General features: G+C 43.2%; 1 protein-coding gene across 3 annotated transcripts in view; it reads left to right on the plus strand.

Moving 5' to 3' along the window:
• LOC119197510 (NIPA-like protein 2) overlaps window positions 1-15,742 on the plus strand; it is a 41,437-nt gene extending 25,695 nt beyond the window's left edge. Inside the window, exons 3-12 of one of the 3 annotated variants that reach the window (XM_062565576.1) lie at window positions 104-272; window positions 3,797-3,961; window positions 9,590-9,649; window positions 10,362-10,483; window positions 11,310-11,406; window positions 11,643-11,778; window positions 11,946-12,034; window positions 14,839-14,902; window positions 14,987-15,084; window positions 15,241-15,742. In XM_062565576.1, the coding sequence (XP_062421560.1) occupies window positions 104-272; window positions 3,797-3,961; window positions 9,590-9,649; window positions 10,362-10,483; window positions 11,310-11,406; window positions 11,643-11,778; window positions 11,946-12,034; window positions 14,839-14,902; window positions 14,987-15,084; window positions 15,241-15,350 (1,110 nt within the window). In that variant the 3' untranslated portion in view covers window positions 15,351-15,742. Of the gene's footprint in view, window positions 1-103; window positions 273-579; window positions 625-3,796; window positions 3,962-9,589; window positions 9,650-10,361; window positions 10,484-11,309; window positions 11,407-11,642; window positions 11,779-11,945; window positions 12,035-14,838; window positions 14,903-14,986; window positions 15,085-15,240 lie in introns of all 3 variants that reach the window. The other 2 variants (XM_037453880.2, XM_037453881.2) reach the window with 2 other exon arrangements.
• Window positions 15,743-16,285: the final 543 nt, after the last annotated feature.

Genomic DNA, 16,285 nt, shown 5'->3' on the forward strand with positions numbered 1-16,285 from the left:
GGCTCTGTAAATCTGTAGTTATTTGGGTGCTGTATGTAGTCTTAAGCAGTTATTAGCTGTGCTACTTCTGACTGATGCCTGTGGCTTCCTCTCTTCCCGGCAGAAATATGCCCATGTCCGTCACTCTCAGCGAGACTCAAAGCCGTACTACACGTCACCGGTTTGGTGGTGCGGCGTGGCTCTCATGGGGGTTGGGGAGCTGGGGAACTTTGCCGCCTATGGCTTCGCCCCAGCATCGCTCATAGCCCCCCTGGGCTGTGTGTCTGTCATAGGTGAGTGTCACCTTTTTCCCCCTCATATATATTCTCCATGCAAATAGGAAAGGTTGCTTCCCCTGGGAACAGAGAGCTTTAGTATAGAACAGATACTATGCAGCTCCAAAAGTCTGTGAAATAGTTTTTTTCTTCACCTGCTCAATAATAAAAATTAGGCAGTGTTTTGGCTAGTTCTTTGTTTTTAATATCTGGCATTTCTTGGTAAAAACAATGTAAAAAAGTACAGTGCCTCGTAAATAAAAAAAAAATGAACTGCAAGTTCTGTATTTATTATTTATTTCAAGTGCTATTTGCATCCTCACAGCCACATATCTGGTCTGGCAAGGCAGATACTGCGTTTCTACAACTAGTAGGTTCATCTACCGCCTTACACACCATATCAGTATGTAGAAGATGTTGTGTATTGATGTTTGTTCCTACAGGGCATCTATAATGTAAACTGTTAAACTGCACTGAATGCTGGGTATTCTTTTGTCTTTCATTAAAATATACACACTCCTACATCACATGTGTCAAACTCATGGCCCCTGAATGAATTACCTTTGGCCCGCATTATCAAATCTATTTACTATTAGAGCTGGCCCGCCGGTTTATCGCACGCATCACCATAATACTACAAATCCCACAATGCACTCTCCGTGTGTCGTCGCGCATTCGCGGGCCTGTCTGTATTACATACCGCTTGTGTCAACTTTCGTTGTGTACCTTATCATCGTCCCTTTTACCGTTAAAACCATACCAACAACTTTTTACTCCGTTAATTCTTTTTGTGGTTTTTCCCATAAAATGAAAATACGAAGCGTAGCCGCTAAACCGGAAGTGCATAGATTTTCACAGCAAGAATCGACGCAACCGTCTGTAGTGACAGCGGTTACCAGGGTAACAAGAGGAGAAAAGTTCATTAACGGATATAAATAAATAATCCTGGTCTGACGGGATGTGTTAGCAGCAGTAGTTGACTACACTCGCTGCTCTTGGCTCTGATATTTATTGTTCACGTATTGTTTTGCTTCAGTGAGCAGAGCAGAGACAGTTTAAGGAGATCACAGAGTAAACGGAGTGCATAAATGGAGTGCGTACGTCCCGACGTCAGCGAACCGTCTGTCCAACCGCCTGCGCCACCCCCCGTCGGCCGTTCGTCAGTGGTTGAAGTCGGCAGTATCTGGCCCGAACTTGAAATGAGACCCCTGTCCTACATGGATTCATGTCCAATCTACTACTAGTTGGATTAGAATATAGTGTGATATACAACAAAACTGCCCATGAGAATGGGATATTCTCATGTTTTTTGTTCATTATTCTCTGTTAAAAGTCGCGCAGAAAACGAGGAAGTGGCTAGCGGAGAGTTAAGCTAGCGGGACTGGAAAAGTTTGCCACGGGAGAAACATCTCTGCAAGTATTGAATGAAAATGGGCAGTGAGTAAAGTAAGATGATAGCAGTACCGATTGGAACTAGAAAATGCATTTCCTACTGAAAATGCGTTGGAATGCTAAAAGCTGAAATGAATTTCAGAAAATTGCTGAAAAAACACAAATGAGAGAAGCTGAAAGGAGTATAAAGTATTGCAAATAAATACGGAAATACATTTTAAAACATTGTTGAAAATACAGAGATCAAAAAAGCTTAAATGAAATACAAAGAATTGCTGGAAATACATACATGACAGAAGCATAGTATGAATTTCAAAAAACTGCTAAAGACAAAGAAATGGCAGAAACTGAAAGTCGACAAAAGCTGAGAAGAATAAAAAAATATTTTTTGTAGTAATATTAGTAGTGTAAGCTATAGTTGTAATTGTGGTACGAGCAGCAGTAGAAGAAGTAATAGTAAAGTTTTAGCATCAATAGCAGTAGAAAACTAGAATAGTGTTAGTAGCAGTACTAGTGTTATCAGCTGTAGTACTAATACTATTAGTCATAGTATTATTTGTAGGAACATTAGTAGTAGTTGTCTTATTATTGGCATTATCGATAGTTATAGTGGTTTAATTGTTTGTAGTACTATCAGTAGTAATATTGCAGTGACACTACTACTGGTAGTGATAGTATTTTTAGTACTAATCTTTTTAGTATTAATATCAATTGAAATACTAGTAGTATTAGTAATGGTAGTGGCAGTATGAGTTATAGAAGTACTACTATTAGTACTATTCATATTAGTAGTAGTTGTACTAGTGGTGTTATTACAACAAAACAGCTTCATTCTGAGCTTCTTGGTTAAAGTATAGATAATCGTTGAGGCTTTTATTTTGAAAGGATGGAGTGGGAGGGTTGGGTGGGAGACAGAATGATCGTTATTCAAACTAAGAAGTTATTAATTGATAGGCCTCATCAAACATTATAGTAAGAATTCCCTCCATGGGGGGTTTATTTTGAAATGATGGGATTGGGGGGGCAGAAAAAGAGAAACCTAGAGAGCACGACTGAGGAAAAGAGAGAGGGTAAGGCAGGGAGAGATGTCTGTTGTCAGAAAGCATAGCTGCATCATGTAACTCCACTAATCAGCTGTTATGGTTCAGCTGTGTGAGACAGAGTTCAGCGTGTATGTCTAAGTATCCACGGCAACGGAGCACCTGAGGAGGAGGAGGGGGGTGCAGAGAAGGAAAGGAAGGTTCTGAAATGTCCTCTATAAGACCTGAATACGCGTCCATGGGGTTTACATGTCAGTCCGATTTTAAATACGGCTCTGGCGGCTGTTTACAAAACGTGTACCTTCTGTTTTTTGTTAGCAGATTTGTATTGGAGCCATGGGGCTTGAGGCAGACTCACTCCCTGTCTCACTCTCAGGCTCCTCAGGCAAAGAGTAAATAACTGTAGGATTCCATACCCACATGAGTCCGACAAGCACGGCATCGTTTTGATCCAAAATGATGCCTGAAAAGTTAACATTGTGGCCATGAGGACCGGATTCTGACTTTCTGCTCTACACTCTAACATTCCAATTCCTCAATCTAGCTCTCTACATAGACACCCATGTAAACATCAGAATAGGACCAAATGATGACCAAAGTGATTATGAAAAAAGTAAAATGAATATCAACAAGCTGTTTGTTTTATAAAATAGTTCAAACGGTGTCTGTAGCTATATATAATAATATATATATATTATATATATTATTATAGCAAATTATAGCATAGCACCCCTCTCCTGAACATGTTAATAATTGAATGGTTTTAATAGCTAAAAGTGTGATGGAGTTGAACGGTGCGGCGAAAGAAAAAGAATAAGTTGAATAAGGATTCAAAGAATAATGCTGAAGAAGCATTCCAACAGATATTGGACTATTTGATGAATCTGCGGAACAATGGAGTTCGTACACAGAACTTTGAGTACTTTGTATTAGCTAATCGCATCAAATCTGATGTGATTGTGCCAACATTTTTGACTGCACAGCCTAGTAACCTGACAGATGTTATGAGGAAATAGTGGCAACTTTAAAAGCGCATTATTCTCCCAAACCATATGATCAGGCACATGCACAGACATTTTGGGGGTCTTTGCATGTTTTGTCTTTTTTCAGATGATGGACATGGATATTGGGTTACACCGCTGCTGGACGGAAAAGCAGTATGGATGCAAGTGGACACGGCAGCAGCTGTATCCTCGGTGTATGAGGTTGTATACCGAGAGAACCTACATCACCTCGCACCACAACCAACAAAGATCACGCTCAAAACATACACCGGTGAGGCTGTATCAGTGAGAGAAATTGTGATTGTAACAGTGAAGCTCAACAAACAGAAGGTAAAGCAACCACTCTACTATTGTGAAGGGTAGTCAGCCAGTTTTGCTAGGACTCAAATGGCTGGAAAAGATCAAACTAAACTACCAGGAAATTCATATGGTTGCAAAAGGGAGTCCAGATGCTGAAGGACGAAGTGGAGGGCCATGTCTACAGCATCGTCTACAGACCTGTTGGCTCCGTAGGCGAACTGCAGTGGGTCCAGGGGGTGGTCGGTGAGGGCCTTCAGGTGGGGCTGGACCAGCCGTTCAAAGAACTTCATCACTACAGAGGTCAGGGCGACAGGCCAGTCATTCAGTCCTGTGATCCTGGGATTCTTGGGAACAGGGATGGTGGAGGCTTTAAAGCAGGCAGGAACGTGGCTTATCTCCAAGGAGGTGATGATGATGGCGGTGAACACAGGAGACAGCTGGTCAGCACAATGCTTCAGGGTGTGGGGCGAGACTGAGTCCAGACCGCCTGCTTTACGGGGGTTCTGTCTTTTAAAGATCTGGTTAACGTCCCTCTCCAGAACAGAGAGGGTCGTTGGGGGTGGGGGAGGGGAGGGTAATCCAAAGGTGTGAGCTACTGTTGGGTCGGAGGAGGGAGGGGTGGTGGAGTTGTGGTAGATGGAGTCAGGACATTGTCTTTCAAATCCGCAGTAGAACTCTTTCAGCTCGTCTGCCAGGCGGAGGTCATTCATGGAATGTTTTTTTTTCGGCATGTAGTTTGTGAGGTGTTTAAAGCCTCTCCAAACTGAAGCAGAGTCACTTGCTGAGAACTGTTGTTGAAGTTTCTCAGAGTACAGTCATTTAGCTTCTCTCACCGCCATGCTAAACCTGTATTTTGACTCTGTGTACAAGTCTTTGTCCCCACTCATAATTGCCTGATCTTTATGCAGTCGTAGTTTTCTGAGTTCTGCTGTGAACCAGGGTTTGTCGTTGTTATAACTCACCCTGGTGCATGATGGTACACAGCTGTCCTCACAGAAGCCGATGTAGGAAGTTACAGCCTCTGTGAAGTCATCCAGATTGTCAGAAGCAGTCCTGAACACATCCCAGTCTGTGCAGTCCAAACACAACTGAAGATCCTCTAGCGCCTCGTTGTTCCACTTGTTGTTTAATAAACTGTTTGAACTTCGGAAGTTCGTGGCTGAGGTTTCCTTTGTCCCAGAGGACAATAAGCAAGGAGTCCGGGTTGTTGCGCTCCACACGCCGTATCTGCTCGGCGAGTGTCCGCTGTGCCTCCTGAACGTTGCCCGGCGGCGGCACGTAAACACCGACCAGGATGAATGAAGCAAACTCAAGGGGGGAGTACAAGGGTTTGCAGTTGATGATAAAAGATTGCGGCGCCATCTTGATCACGGAGGTCATGGAACTTGTCACTCATGGGAGAGGGGGAAAGCTGTCAGTCAGCCTAAAGCCATATCTAGGGAGGAGGAAAGAGCTCACAGTCCAGGCTGGATGCTTCTTATGGGGTTTTCGAGTCATCATTCCGCCGACACTTAGAAAGCAAGTGCTTGAACAACTCCATTCAGGGCACTGTAGCAAATGAAAGAGACTAGGCTTTTAATGGCTAGGCTTAGACGCAGCTATTGAAGACAAGGCTAAGTCATGTTCTGCATGTCAAAAGATGAGAAACATGCCTCAGCTAGCGCCACCACACCCATGGGACTTTCCAGAGTAACCTTGGCAGTCCACATAGACTTTGCAGCCCCACTGAAGTATGTATGTACAGTATACAGTATATGTGTGGTGGCGGGCGTGGTTTCGGCTCTGCTGCAGGGGGGAAGAGAGGGGGAGTGGTTCCGGGAACGGGGGCCTGGTGGAGGCAATGAGCCTCAGCTGGGGTGTAAATAACGATCAATTGTGTCCCCATATAAGTGGCAGGGAGGCGGCGAGCAGGGGACCGAGCGAGCAGGATGCCTCTCAAGCGGAGCACGATCTTTCTGCAAATAAAATGTACATTCCAAACTGCATGTTCCGCTGCCTTCTTCCGGAGCCCTTACACCCACGCGTTACAATATGTATGTTCTTAGTCGTAGTTCTTAGACACAGCAAATGGCCAGAGGTCACCATAAGAGTACTTCATCAGAGAGAACCATCGAAGAGCTACGTGCTATCTTAAGTTGCTTTGGATTGCCCAAGCAACTCTTTAACAATAACGGCCCACAACTGGTGTCTAAGTTTCAGTCATTCATGGAAGTAAACGCAATCCAGCACATCAAGCAGCTCTTTACCATGCCACCACAAATGGCCCTAGCGGAAAATTTGTGCAGACGATGAAGCAAGCTCTAAAATCACATGGAAACGGAACACTCAACAGGCGCCTAAACACCTTACTGTTGACATGCAGAAACACCTTGCAGGGATTTGAGCCATTATCTGAACATCCACTGCAGCTTGAACATGTCGTGTAGAGACTAACCTCCAAGTGTGGGGCAGAATACACCCCATGGTCAAGTCTGGGAATTGAGGCAGTCTACCCTCTTTCCCAAGTTCAGGGAAATGTTTTTTTGTTTATCTGTTAAAAGTAATTTTGTAAGTAAGTAAGAGGGACTGTTATATCAAAGAGAAAAAAGTGTTTACTTCTTTACTTATGGGGGAGGAATTTTGTGTATTGATAAGTTTGTTCCTACGGGGGCTCCATAATGTAAACTGTTAACCTGCAGTGAATGCTGGGTATTCTTTTGTCTTATGCAACGTCCATTCAGAATCAGTTGCCAATCAAAACAAAAGCCAGCCTGGTCGCTGCAGCGGCTCCATGCAGCTCGCTCACCGGAGGAGGAGGTGGCGCTGAGTCATGGATACAAATGACAGCTATTACCCAGACGCTTCAAAACCATCCGTTTTTCCCACTGTCACGTCCCACCAAACAGATGAATGGTGTTAACAAAAAGGTCTCCTGCGCCTCTCTTTGTCTGTAGATCTGTGACCTCTTGTTGCTGTCCTTGGAACCACAGGTTAGCAATTACTGCGCTCATTTCCCTTTTACGATCATTATCGTCACTAGGAAAACCAGCAATTGCTCAACACAAGGGTGGCTTTGGGGTGTGCGTGAATAATGTCCAGCTGGAGTGTGTCTTGGAGAATTAATGAAGGGAGTGGGGAAAGGAGAAGACGATATCTGCTGCTGTGACCGTCTGCCCCCCCTCAGTGCTAACAAGTGGAACCCGTCTCGCCTCACGCGGATTCACATCTTATACTAAAATGAGCACACACACACAGAGAAATGCGTTTGGAAATGTTGTTTTCTACAGCTTCCGCGGTAGGCCTTGGGTGAGTAAACAAGAGGGAGGCTGGTGTCTGGATTGGGTAAAATGAGGGCAAATGATTTAGGAGGATAGTAAGATGAGGAAGAGGTACAGACCAGGGTAGACATTGGAACTAATGGGAATGAATGAGACAACCGAGGAAGAGGAGGACAGATGTCGGATGGGGAGGCGATGATGCCGCTGCTATTATCCGTCTCTACAAACATGTCACACCGACACTCTAAGACGAGCAAGTACCACTGCCTCATCCACGGAGCCCACCTCTCTTGGTTAGGAATGACAGCTATTTGGATGGAGTAGAGCCTCGGCCTCTGCGTCAACTAACAAGTCAAAAGAAAGAGGAGGAAGAGAAATGTGTTTTTATTAATCAAAATAAATATCTGGCTTTATCAGGAGAATATCTAAAACAAATACTTCTTCAGGTTTAGATCTTAAAACACTTACCAACTAACAAAGGGTTAATGGGTTAAAATAACTGCGTTACTTAAATATGGAAGTCATGTAGCAAATCAACAGTGAGGACAAACTTGTATGTTTGTTCCAGTGTTCTTTCTTTGACTGTTTTCTTGTTTCTGGTTAATGATAACAAGAATTGTGTTTCACCACAAGGAGGTTCAATTATGACAAATGAGAGAGCACCAGCGAACACACACACACAGTGGAGCTGACAAAAGTATGGACCCCAGAGGTTATCACATTTTATCAAGCTGTGTGAATCTCACTTCTTACGGAGTTGCCATGGTTACTGGTTGGATCCAGTTGGGCCCAGAGGCAAAGAAGGGGTCCTTAATGTATGTATGAACATGCTCGTAGTATGAAATACTGAACAACTAACTGTTTCATCAGCATACTGAGGAGGGATTTTCTAAATGTGATCGTGCACATCCATGTCTCAAACACAGTGCATGATTTTCTTCAGTCACAGACACTAGACACACGTGTGGGTGTAAAGGAAAAATGTCTCTATTCCAACATATATCCGTTGTTGTAATCATTTCTATGGAATTGTGTAAGTAGGGATATATCCAGGTAGCTATAGATATATTTAGGTAGGTAATGATTTACAGTTGGGGAGAGGGAGGGAGAGGGAAAGCTAGGAGAAGGCAGACAGACAGTTAAGCCAGACATAATAAGATTCCAAGCATGTAAGGTGGTAAAGATATGGAGACACACTATATTGCAAAGGCAAAAGAAGAGAGAGTATTTGTCTAGGCAGAAGGGGGGGGGGGGCAGCGAGTTCATCAACAAGCCTTTTGCTAATTAAACTGAAATCCTCTACAGTCAGTGAGTAACATCCATATTGAGAAGGTGTCTGTCGAGCACACAGAGAGTAAGCTGTTTATGCTCTGTAGCTTATCACCTTATAACGGGGGCATAGCCTGTACTGTGCTCTCACTATAGTGCAGCATCGGCACCATCGGAGTGTGTGACAACATAACGAGAGAAGCAAGTATAAAACCGGGGTGGGGTCCAGTGGTGCTGCCTAAGAACTGCAGATCTTCAGTATGGCAGCAACAGTGCGCCATGTAAACGGACCTGACATGCTGCCGTCACTCCAGCGTCCACCTGCCTCACTGTCAATCTGTCCACTGTCAATTTGTCCCCCGGCTTGTTTTTTCTGTCTCGGGCAGTGAGTGTCCTTGTGTGGTCACCCATCTGTGCACGTCCGTCTCCGCCACAGTCAAACCCCGTATACGGACCCCCCCCCGGCCCTCCGAAACATTAACAAGATTAATCTGGGCAAGGTGACCCTAGTTGCTCTCCAGCGTCGCCATGTGTGATATTGACGAATGGCTTTTCGGCAAGTGTGGCAAGGAATAGCCGCCCATCGTGGTTTGATGCTTATGAATTCCTAACAAGTTCCATTTATCTGAGCACGCTGACACATTGGATACGCTGATTGACATGGACATGGCATATCAATTTATGTAAATACACTTTCAAACATACTTGTGTACTCGTGTGTGTCAGGGCTCTGTGTTACTGCATGTTTATATATTATGTTTGTACATATAATAATATAATAATGTATAATGTACATTATATATTAATATACATTGTAATATATCATTACATAAATGTATTACCAAGTATAGAGTGAGCATGTTTGCAACGCTCGGGCTTCAATCGCTATTTTTTTTATCGAGTCAATCATCAGTAAAGAATGCTTGATAAAAATCAATCGAGAATATACGCTACCAAAAAAAACAATTATGTTTTAGAAATCTATCTCTAATTGAAATTATTTAGTATCTAGATGTATCATATAGTCTTTAATTCATTGTTTAACTAACAGGCATATATTTTTCTCTTCCCAGCCAGCGCTGTCATATCTGTGATTTTCCTCAAGGAGACGGTGCGCGTCTCTGACGTTCTTGGTAAGCAGACGCTCCGGCTGAGGACGTACTCGGAAGTGACATCTTAGAGACGAGACATATCTGTGTGGCTTATCTCAGTGTGAAATCCACTGGGAGCTCAAACATAGAAACATGCTGTTAAAACGTCTGCTTCTGCCGGTCGGGGAATAAAGTCATGTATTCAACACACATTGTGTCATATTGTTCAATGAGAAGCTTTTGTTTGTCATAACAAACTGTGGAGTGCTGCTCAATGGCACATTATCACAATGCTGGATTAGAAATGTCCATCAGTAGCACAAAACCATCAACAGGATCTTGGCTGTAGTCCTGTGATTGCTGGGCGACATATATTGTAAACATTTAACTCTATGGATTATTACCAAAGATGTAAAAGATGAATGATTTGTATAATATAGCATGACATAAAATAATAAATAAATGAATCAAATTAATTGACAGCCATGTAATCAATTGATGAATGATCTTTAAATGCTCTGTATAATAATAATAAGAACTTGCAGTCATATATAATAATTTTCACCATATACAATTGGCCTCTGAGCAGCTACATGATGATACACACACTCTGATTAAAAAATATTCACAACAGGAAGCATTTGAAATGTTGCAGTGTCTCCTTAAATCATCTTCATTCAGTTATCAGAGTTTATTTGTAACTGCAGTAGCTCTGAGACAAAACCATTTGACGACAATCTCCCTCTCCCCACAGGTGGAACCCTGGCGATAACAGGGACCTACGTCCTGGTGACCTTTGCCCCCCACACCACCACACACATCACAGCCCATCTGATCCAGTACTACATCGTCAGCTGGTTCTTTGTGCTTTACCTTGTATGTAACCTTTACAGAGTCCAGTCATATCCATAGGTTTGTATGGTCCTGGGGAGTCAGTCCAGTAATTCTTTCTGTTGATCCACTCAGCATTTAAACTAAATACTGATCTCTCCTGTGCATTAACACAAAACCATTTGCTGTCCTACTCCAAATGTCCCCTGCGTGAAGGGACGGCACAGACTTTGATATAACCGAAGAGATGGCTTCAAAGCAACGCAAAGTGCTTTTTTCTCAACCTGCTCAGCATAAAAATGTTAATGTCTCCTAGATGGTTATTAAAAGGAACATTTTGGCAGCATAAGGTCAAATCCATCTGATTCTCCATTAACAAAAGAAAAGCCGTGGCATGAACAGCACCACTTCTGGCAGTGCGTCAGGAATTCACATCAGTCTTTCAGAGGGGAGACCTGTACTGCACGGGATGAACCGTGGGATGGCCATTAGTCAGGAGAGGGAAATATCCAATGCTGTCTTCTGGCTGGTCTCAGTGGTCATGCTATTGTCAAATGATTTCATGTGAAAACAGCGTCATTCACAGCGTGTGCTGGCCTAAATTCTCCATGCAGAAGAGGGAAATAAGACAGCCACAGGGGTCTTTAAAGTCCTGGTTGACCTTTTTTTCCTTCATCTCCATTTTACCTTTTACTCCTTATTTATTCTCCATCCAATAGAGCAGAATGCTAAAAACGGGGCAACTCATTTCATTTTTTCTGATTCAATTATAGTTTCACACTGACTGCAGCGCTATGTTACACAGACTAGATAGTCAGTAAAAGTAACTTAAGTTCATGTGATTAATGATTTGTACATCCCCTTTCCACAGTCCCTAGAGGTGCTCTTATTTTGCATCCTGCTCTACGTGTACAAGAAGAGGAATGTGAAGCACATCGTTGTGGTGATGCTGCTGGTGGCCCTGCTCGGTATGAACACATCAAAGCTGTCTCAATGATGCCAGAGGTTCTGGATTAAGCTGTTTTTTGGCAGTTTGCTGTTGTTGCCTGGCTACCGAAACACAGAATCGCGCTCTGCCCATCGCTTTTGTCTAGAGCTGAGCAGAGCATGATGGAGAAAAAAAAGAAAAGAAAACCGCTATAAATCAGCATGAGTCCATTGTGGCACAATGCTGAAGTGATCTGTTGCTTATCTGTTGCTGCAGCCTCTCTGACAGTCATCTCAGTCAAAGCCGTCTCAGGGATGATCACAGAGTCAATAAAAGGCCAGCTGCAGTTCATCTACCCCATCTTCTACGTCATGCTCGTCATCATGATCGCTTCCTGTGCCTTCCAGATCAAGTTAGTCAAGGTTTTCCTTCTTTGTCTAATCTATCATGTTGTGGGTTTAAAATGGACATACCAAACAAACTGAGGGAAATGAGACTATGGGTATGATACAGGAATAGGCCGCTATACATGTTGGGATTATGTTCACCGCAGCTCTCCAATCTCCTCTCTCTCGACAGATTTCTCAATCAGGCAATGAAAATGTTTGACGCCACCGAGGTGGTTCCTATCAACTTTGTGTTTTTCACTGCCAGTGCCATTGTAGCAGGTATGTCACCTTTAAAGGCTTCCCTCTTTGTGAGGGTTGCACCTCACTCACTGCCTTCTGTTACCCTGCAAATCCTATGAAAAGACCAGAACCGTTGGTTCTGCTGTTAACTGTTTTGTTAAATCCATTGCCCTGGTGCCACAGATGTTCTCATCTGTCTTAACAAATTAATAAACAAATTTTCATTAGTCATAGCTACTCAGGTAAAACAAATGAAGTGGCAAAATTAAAGATTTTTGACTGCGAAGCAGTGGTATGAAAGGAGCTCCTCAGCTTTGATTCTATGCAGGAACCGAGGAATCAGTCGCCACGGCAACCTTTTATTTCTGCTTGACACACACACACACAGGTGATGTAGATGAACTAATTAGAGCAGTTTGACACACAAAGACATACACACAGGTTTCTCTACTCATTTACTTTAAGAAAATGTTGCACATATTTTGCACATATTTTTTGTATTTTTCGTACTTTTAAAAAGAGATCTCTGCCCTACGATTGACTGGCGACCAGTTAGCTGTGATTGACTCCAGCCCCCTGCGACCGTGTTTGAATGATGAGTGGCTTTGAAGATGGATGGACTCAGATATTTACATGCAGGAGAAACCTAAAGCATGCAACAGTTTCAAGATGTCTCCAACTATATTACCTGTGGTTAGGTAGAGACTGTCAAATACAATAATATATCTTATTGAGTTTTTAAAATCTTGTCTTGTCCAACTGAAACACCTGCTGCTCTGAAACTACTCACACTGTTTTAGGTTTAAATTCAGCTTGTGAACTTGTTTAGATAGAATATTTTTGGAACATGGTCAAAATGAATGCTATTATTATTTACCCTCCGATGGCGTGTAAAAATAGCAGCTGTGAAAAGGACACACCTCTTCCTACCTTCCTATGGAAGTTGACCTGCCTATGTGGTAGTTTCAACATAAATGTGACAATGGGAAACTCTGAATGGAGCGTTTTTTTTCATTTTTCAAAATAAAAGCAGGAAGATCAGGATGAGGCTTGTTTTGCACCCAAATACTGCTTTCTGTCCAACTATCACTTGCAGTTAAAAAAGTTATAACATTATTCCATCCCAAAAGGTCTGTTAATTCAGCATCCAAATTTGAAAAGATTCCAACTCATACACTTTTTCTGATGTGCTTTAAGACTCACTGCAATATATTGAAATCAATTCATGACACCCCTTACTGTAAAGATGGTGATTCACTCCCTATGTGTGATCCACTAGCTCATGGGTGTCAAACTCATTTTAGGTTTGGTCCAGATACTGCCCACTTGGATCTCAAGTGGGCCAGACCATTAAAAATCATAGGGGGGTGGTGCCGTGCGGAAGGTCCGGTCGACGGGGAGGACAGAGTCCAGCCTAGTTCATACTTCTGCGTTTTCAGAGAAACGCAAGGACACGCAGACGCAAGAGCCCCTTGTGCGTTTTTTCACCCCCTCCTGCGTGCCTGGGTGTGTCGACCAATTTTTCAAGGCTTGCGCCAAAAGCTACGCAATCTAACGCAGCCGCAAGGCTGTGATTGGTCTGCTAACTACATCCTTTATAGAGTCTCACATTTCCGGAGTCATAGCATAATTCCGCTATTATTAGGCTATAAGGACGCGTGGATGGCCTCTAATTCATGGAGGGAGATCTCCGCAAATGTCGGTTTGCCGGTCGAGGGCTGAACAAAGTTGTGGAAGAAAATACGAAAAAAAGGCGATGAAAAGCAGCAGTGGCGATGCAGGGGGCAAAAAAGTCCCTGATACATAAATAAACAAACCAACGACTCCCACACACAAAGACGTCACTCTCTAGGTCGTCTTTGACAAAAAAATGTTAGTCCAGTAGCCAAACGGAACAAGAGCGCTGCAAACCGGGAGTGCAAAACAAATAAAAGAAGCTTAAAAAGAAAACACAACGAGCCTCTCGTCTGTCAGAAACGGCCGCGCATTCGTGGTGACCTGTGATTTTTTTTTCTCCAATGGGACCTACCATCACTGCGTTAAACCTGGTCCTCCTGGTCTAACTCATGCGCTCACTGAGAGTGCGACCCCCAGTGGACTTTGTAGGAATAGCAGCTACTTTTACAGCAATGCAATTTACAGTATGTCTTTCTGTAATTCTCACAAAGTCATCCTGCCAGCTGAGCTGGACCCCACCGCGGGGCCTTGAGTTTGACACCTGTACTAGTGCAAACGCCCGGCAGTATTTATAGCGTGTGTTCTGCCAGGTCTCAATCCTGTCAGTAATAGTGTTCTCTGCTAGTGGGAAACACACCCTCTAAACAATTATTAAACTGGACCTGCCATCACTAAATCCAATACCTTCTTTGTTAATCTTATAGAAGATTAACTGCTGGTGATGACAACCAAACCCCCTGTTTTTGCCCTGATGTCCTATAATGGTACATCCATCACAGAGGGAAGCCACAAGGCGGGTGGGGATTTGAGCTCTGCCCACCCACACATTACCAGCAGTTGACTGCACTGAACAACAAAGTGCTAATGTGTTGGATCTGGCCGCATAAGACCTTCAGGGATTGGACTCCTCTTTGAAGATTAGTTGTGTTTCACATTGAAGGAAATGATCGCTTAGAAGTCAGTGTTTTCTATTGGGTTATGGTTAATAGATTACCTGTCCAACGTTTTGGCATCATTGGGTTAATAATCCAACTGCTCCCCCTTATTCCAGTGTAGTGCTTGCTCGGGATAAACTGGACGATGTTTACTTAACAAAGCACTCAAGATGATTATTCTAGTGTTCTATGAAGTGAAATGTATTTTAATGGACTTTCTCCATTTTTCAGGGATAGTGTTTTATCAGGAATTTGAAGGCTTGGCATTATTAAACATTTTTATGTTTCTTTTGGGGTAAGTATCCCAAAACCAAACCAGTATCTGCACTGATATCTTAAACTGAAGTATTTATAGTTGCTCCCTGAAACTCTTTTGCAGCTGTCTCCTGTCTTTTCTGGGAGTTTTCCTGATAGCCCGAAACAGGCCAAAAATAAAGCAACAGGATCCAGATTTTATTGCATTGGATAAGATTCCGAGTAAGTTTTTGAATCAACTGTGTTCCTGTTTCTATTGATCGAGAGCAGTCACCGCTGGCCAATCTGCTGGCAGTGACCGTGGATCTTTCCGATGGCAAGTGTCTGCAGCCCGGCCACCGCGGTCTGTCTAATGAGCTCTGCTGTTCCTATTCACAGGCAGAAGCCACACAGACAAAGTGCAGCCAGAGGCCAACACTCAGACATACGGATCGCTGGCAGCCAAACTCATGTGCAACAGCGCCAGCCGGACCCACCACGATTCCTAAGATTGGCTCCATCTGGGGGGGGGCGGTCTGTATGTGTGTGCATATAGTTTTCAGGATAAGATGACGTAGATCAGGCTTTTTGGTTCCCCGAAGCACGTTTGGCTAAATCACCATAGCAAGGTTCATTTGAACGCCAGCTGAACGTTTAGAGAGTTCTCCGAGATCACAATGACGTCCCGTACGAGCGCTGTCAATGCTGAGGACAAGACCTTCTGGAGCGTAACGTTACGTGAACACCACACGCTGCAGCCGAGCATCGACGGTCCCACTGTTCTATATGTCATCTCACTGAATCTTGTGGTGCAGAGAACATCTGGAAAGCCGCTGCATGTCATGCTCTTTGTAAAGTTCTGTTTATTTTGGCGCTTAATAAACTTATGGTCTTCCATGTCTCACTGCTTCAAAAGATCACATTTCTGAATGAATAATTTTAAAAATAAAATAAAAATTTATGAATAATAGATATACTGATAGGCCCATTCATATTCACATCCTCTCACACACAATAAAACTCCTAGTTCTATATGGTCATCTACACATACATACTTCTTAAAGTTGAGATCATTATTTTCGCCAGCAAGATCTCATTGGATGATTATGCATTCCATGAAGCCTACTGTATAGGGAACTATAACTGGATTAGAGTTACTTAAAATCAGCATATACATTTTCCCAACACTCACATCTAACTTGTCTGCAATACTTTGTACACAATATCTCCTTATATGCGTTCATCATCAGCGGAGAAAAAAGCTCTGTTGAAAAATCCTGGTTTTGGTGACAGACTCTTCCGCCTTCTAATGTAGGACTGCAATCCGTGCAATTATCCTGATGACTGACATCTGGTTCAAATTAACGAGACGGTTTGAGCACGGATCAGCCTTTGAGGAACCGAGATAGCCTGACAATCATCTCATTAATTTGAGCTAGATAAT

The sequence above is a fragment of the Pungitius pungitius genome, chromosome 11, assembly GCF_949316345.1.
Source record: "Pungitius pungitius chromosome 11, fPunPun2.1, whole genome shotgun sequence".
NCBI classification, from domain to species: Eukaryota; Metazoa; Chordata; class Actinopteri; order Perciformes; family Gasterosteidae; genus Pungitius; species Pungitius pungitius.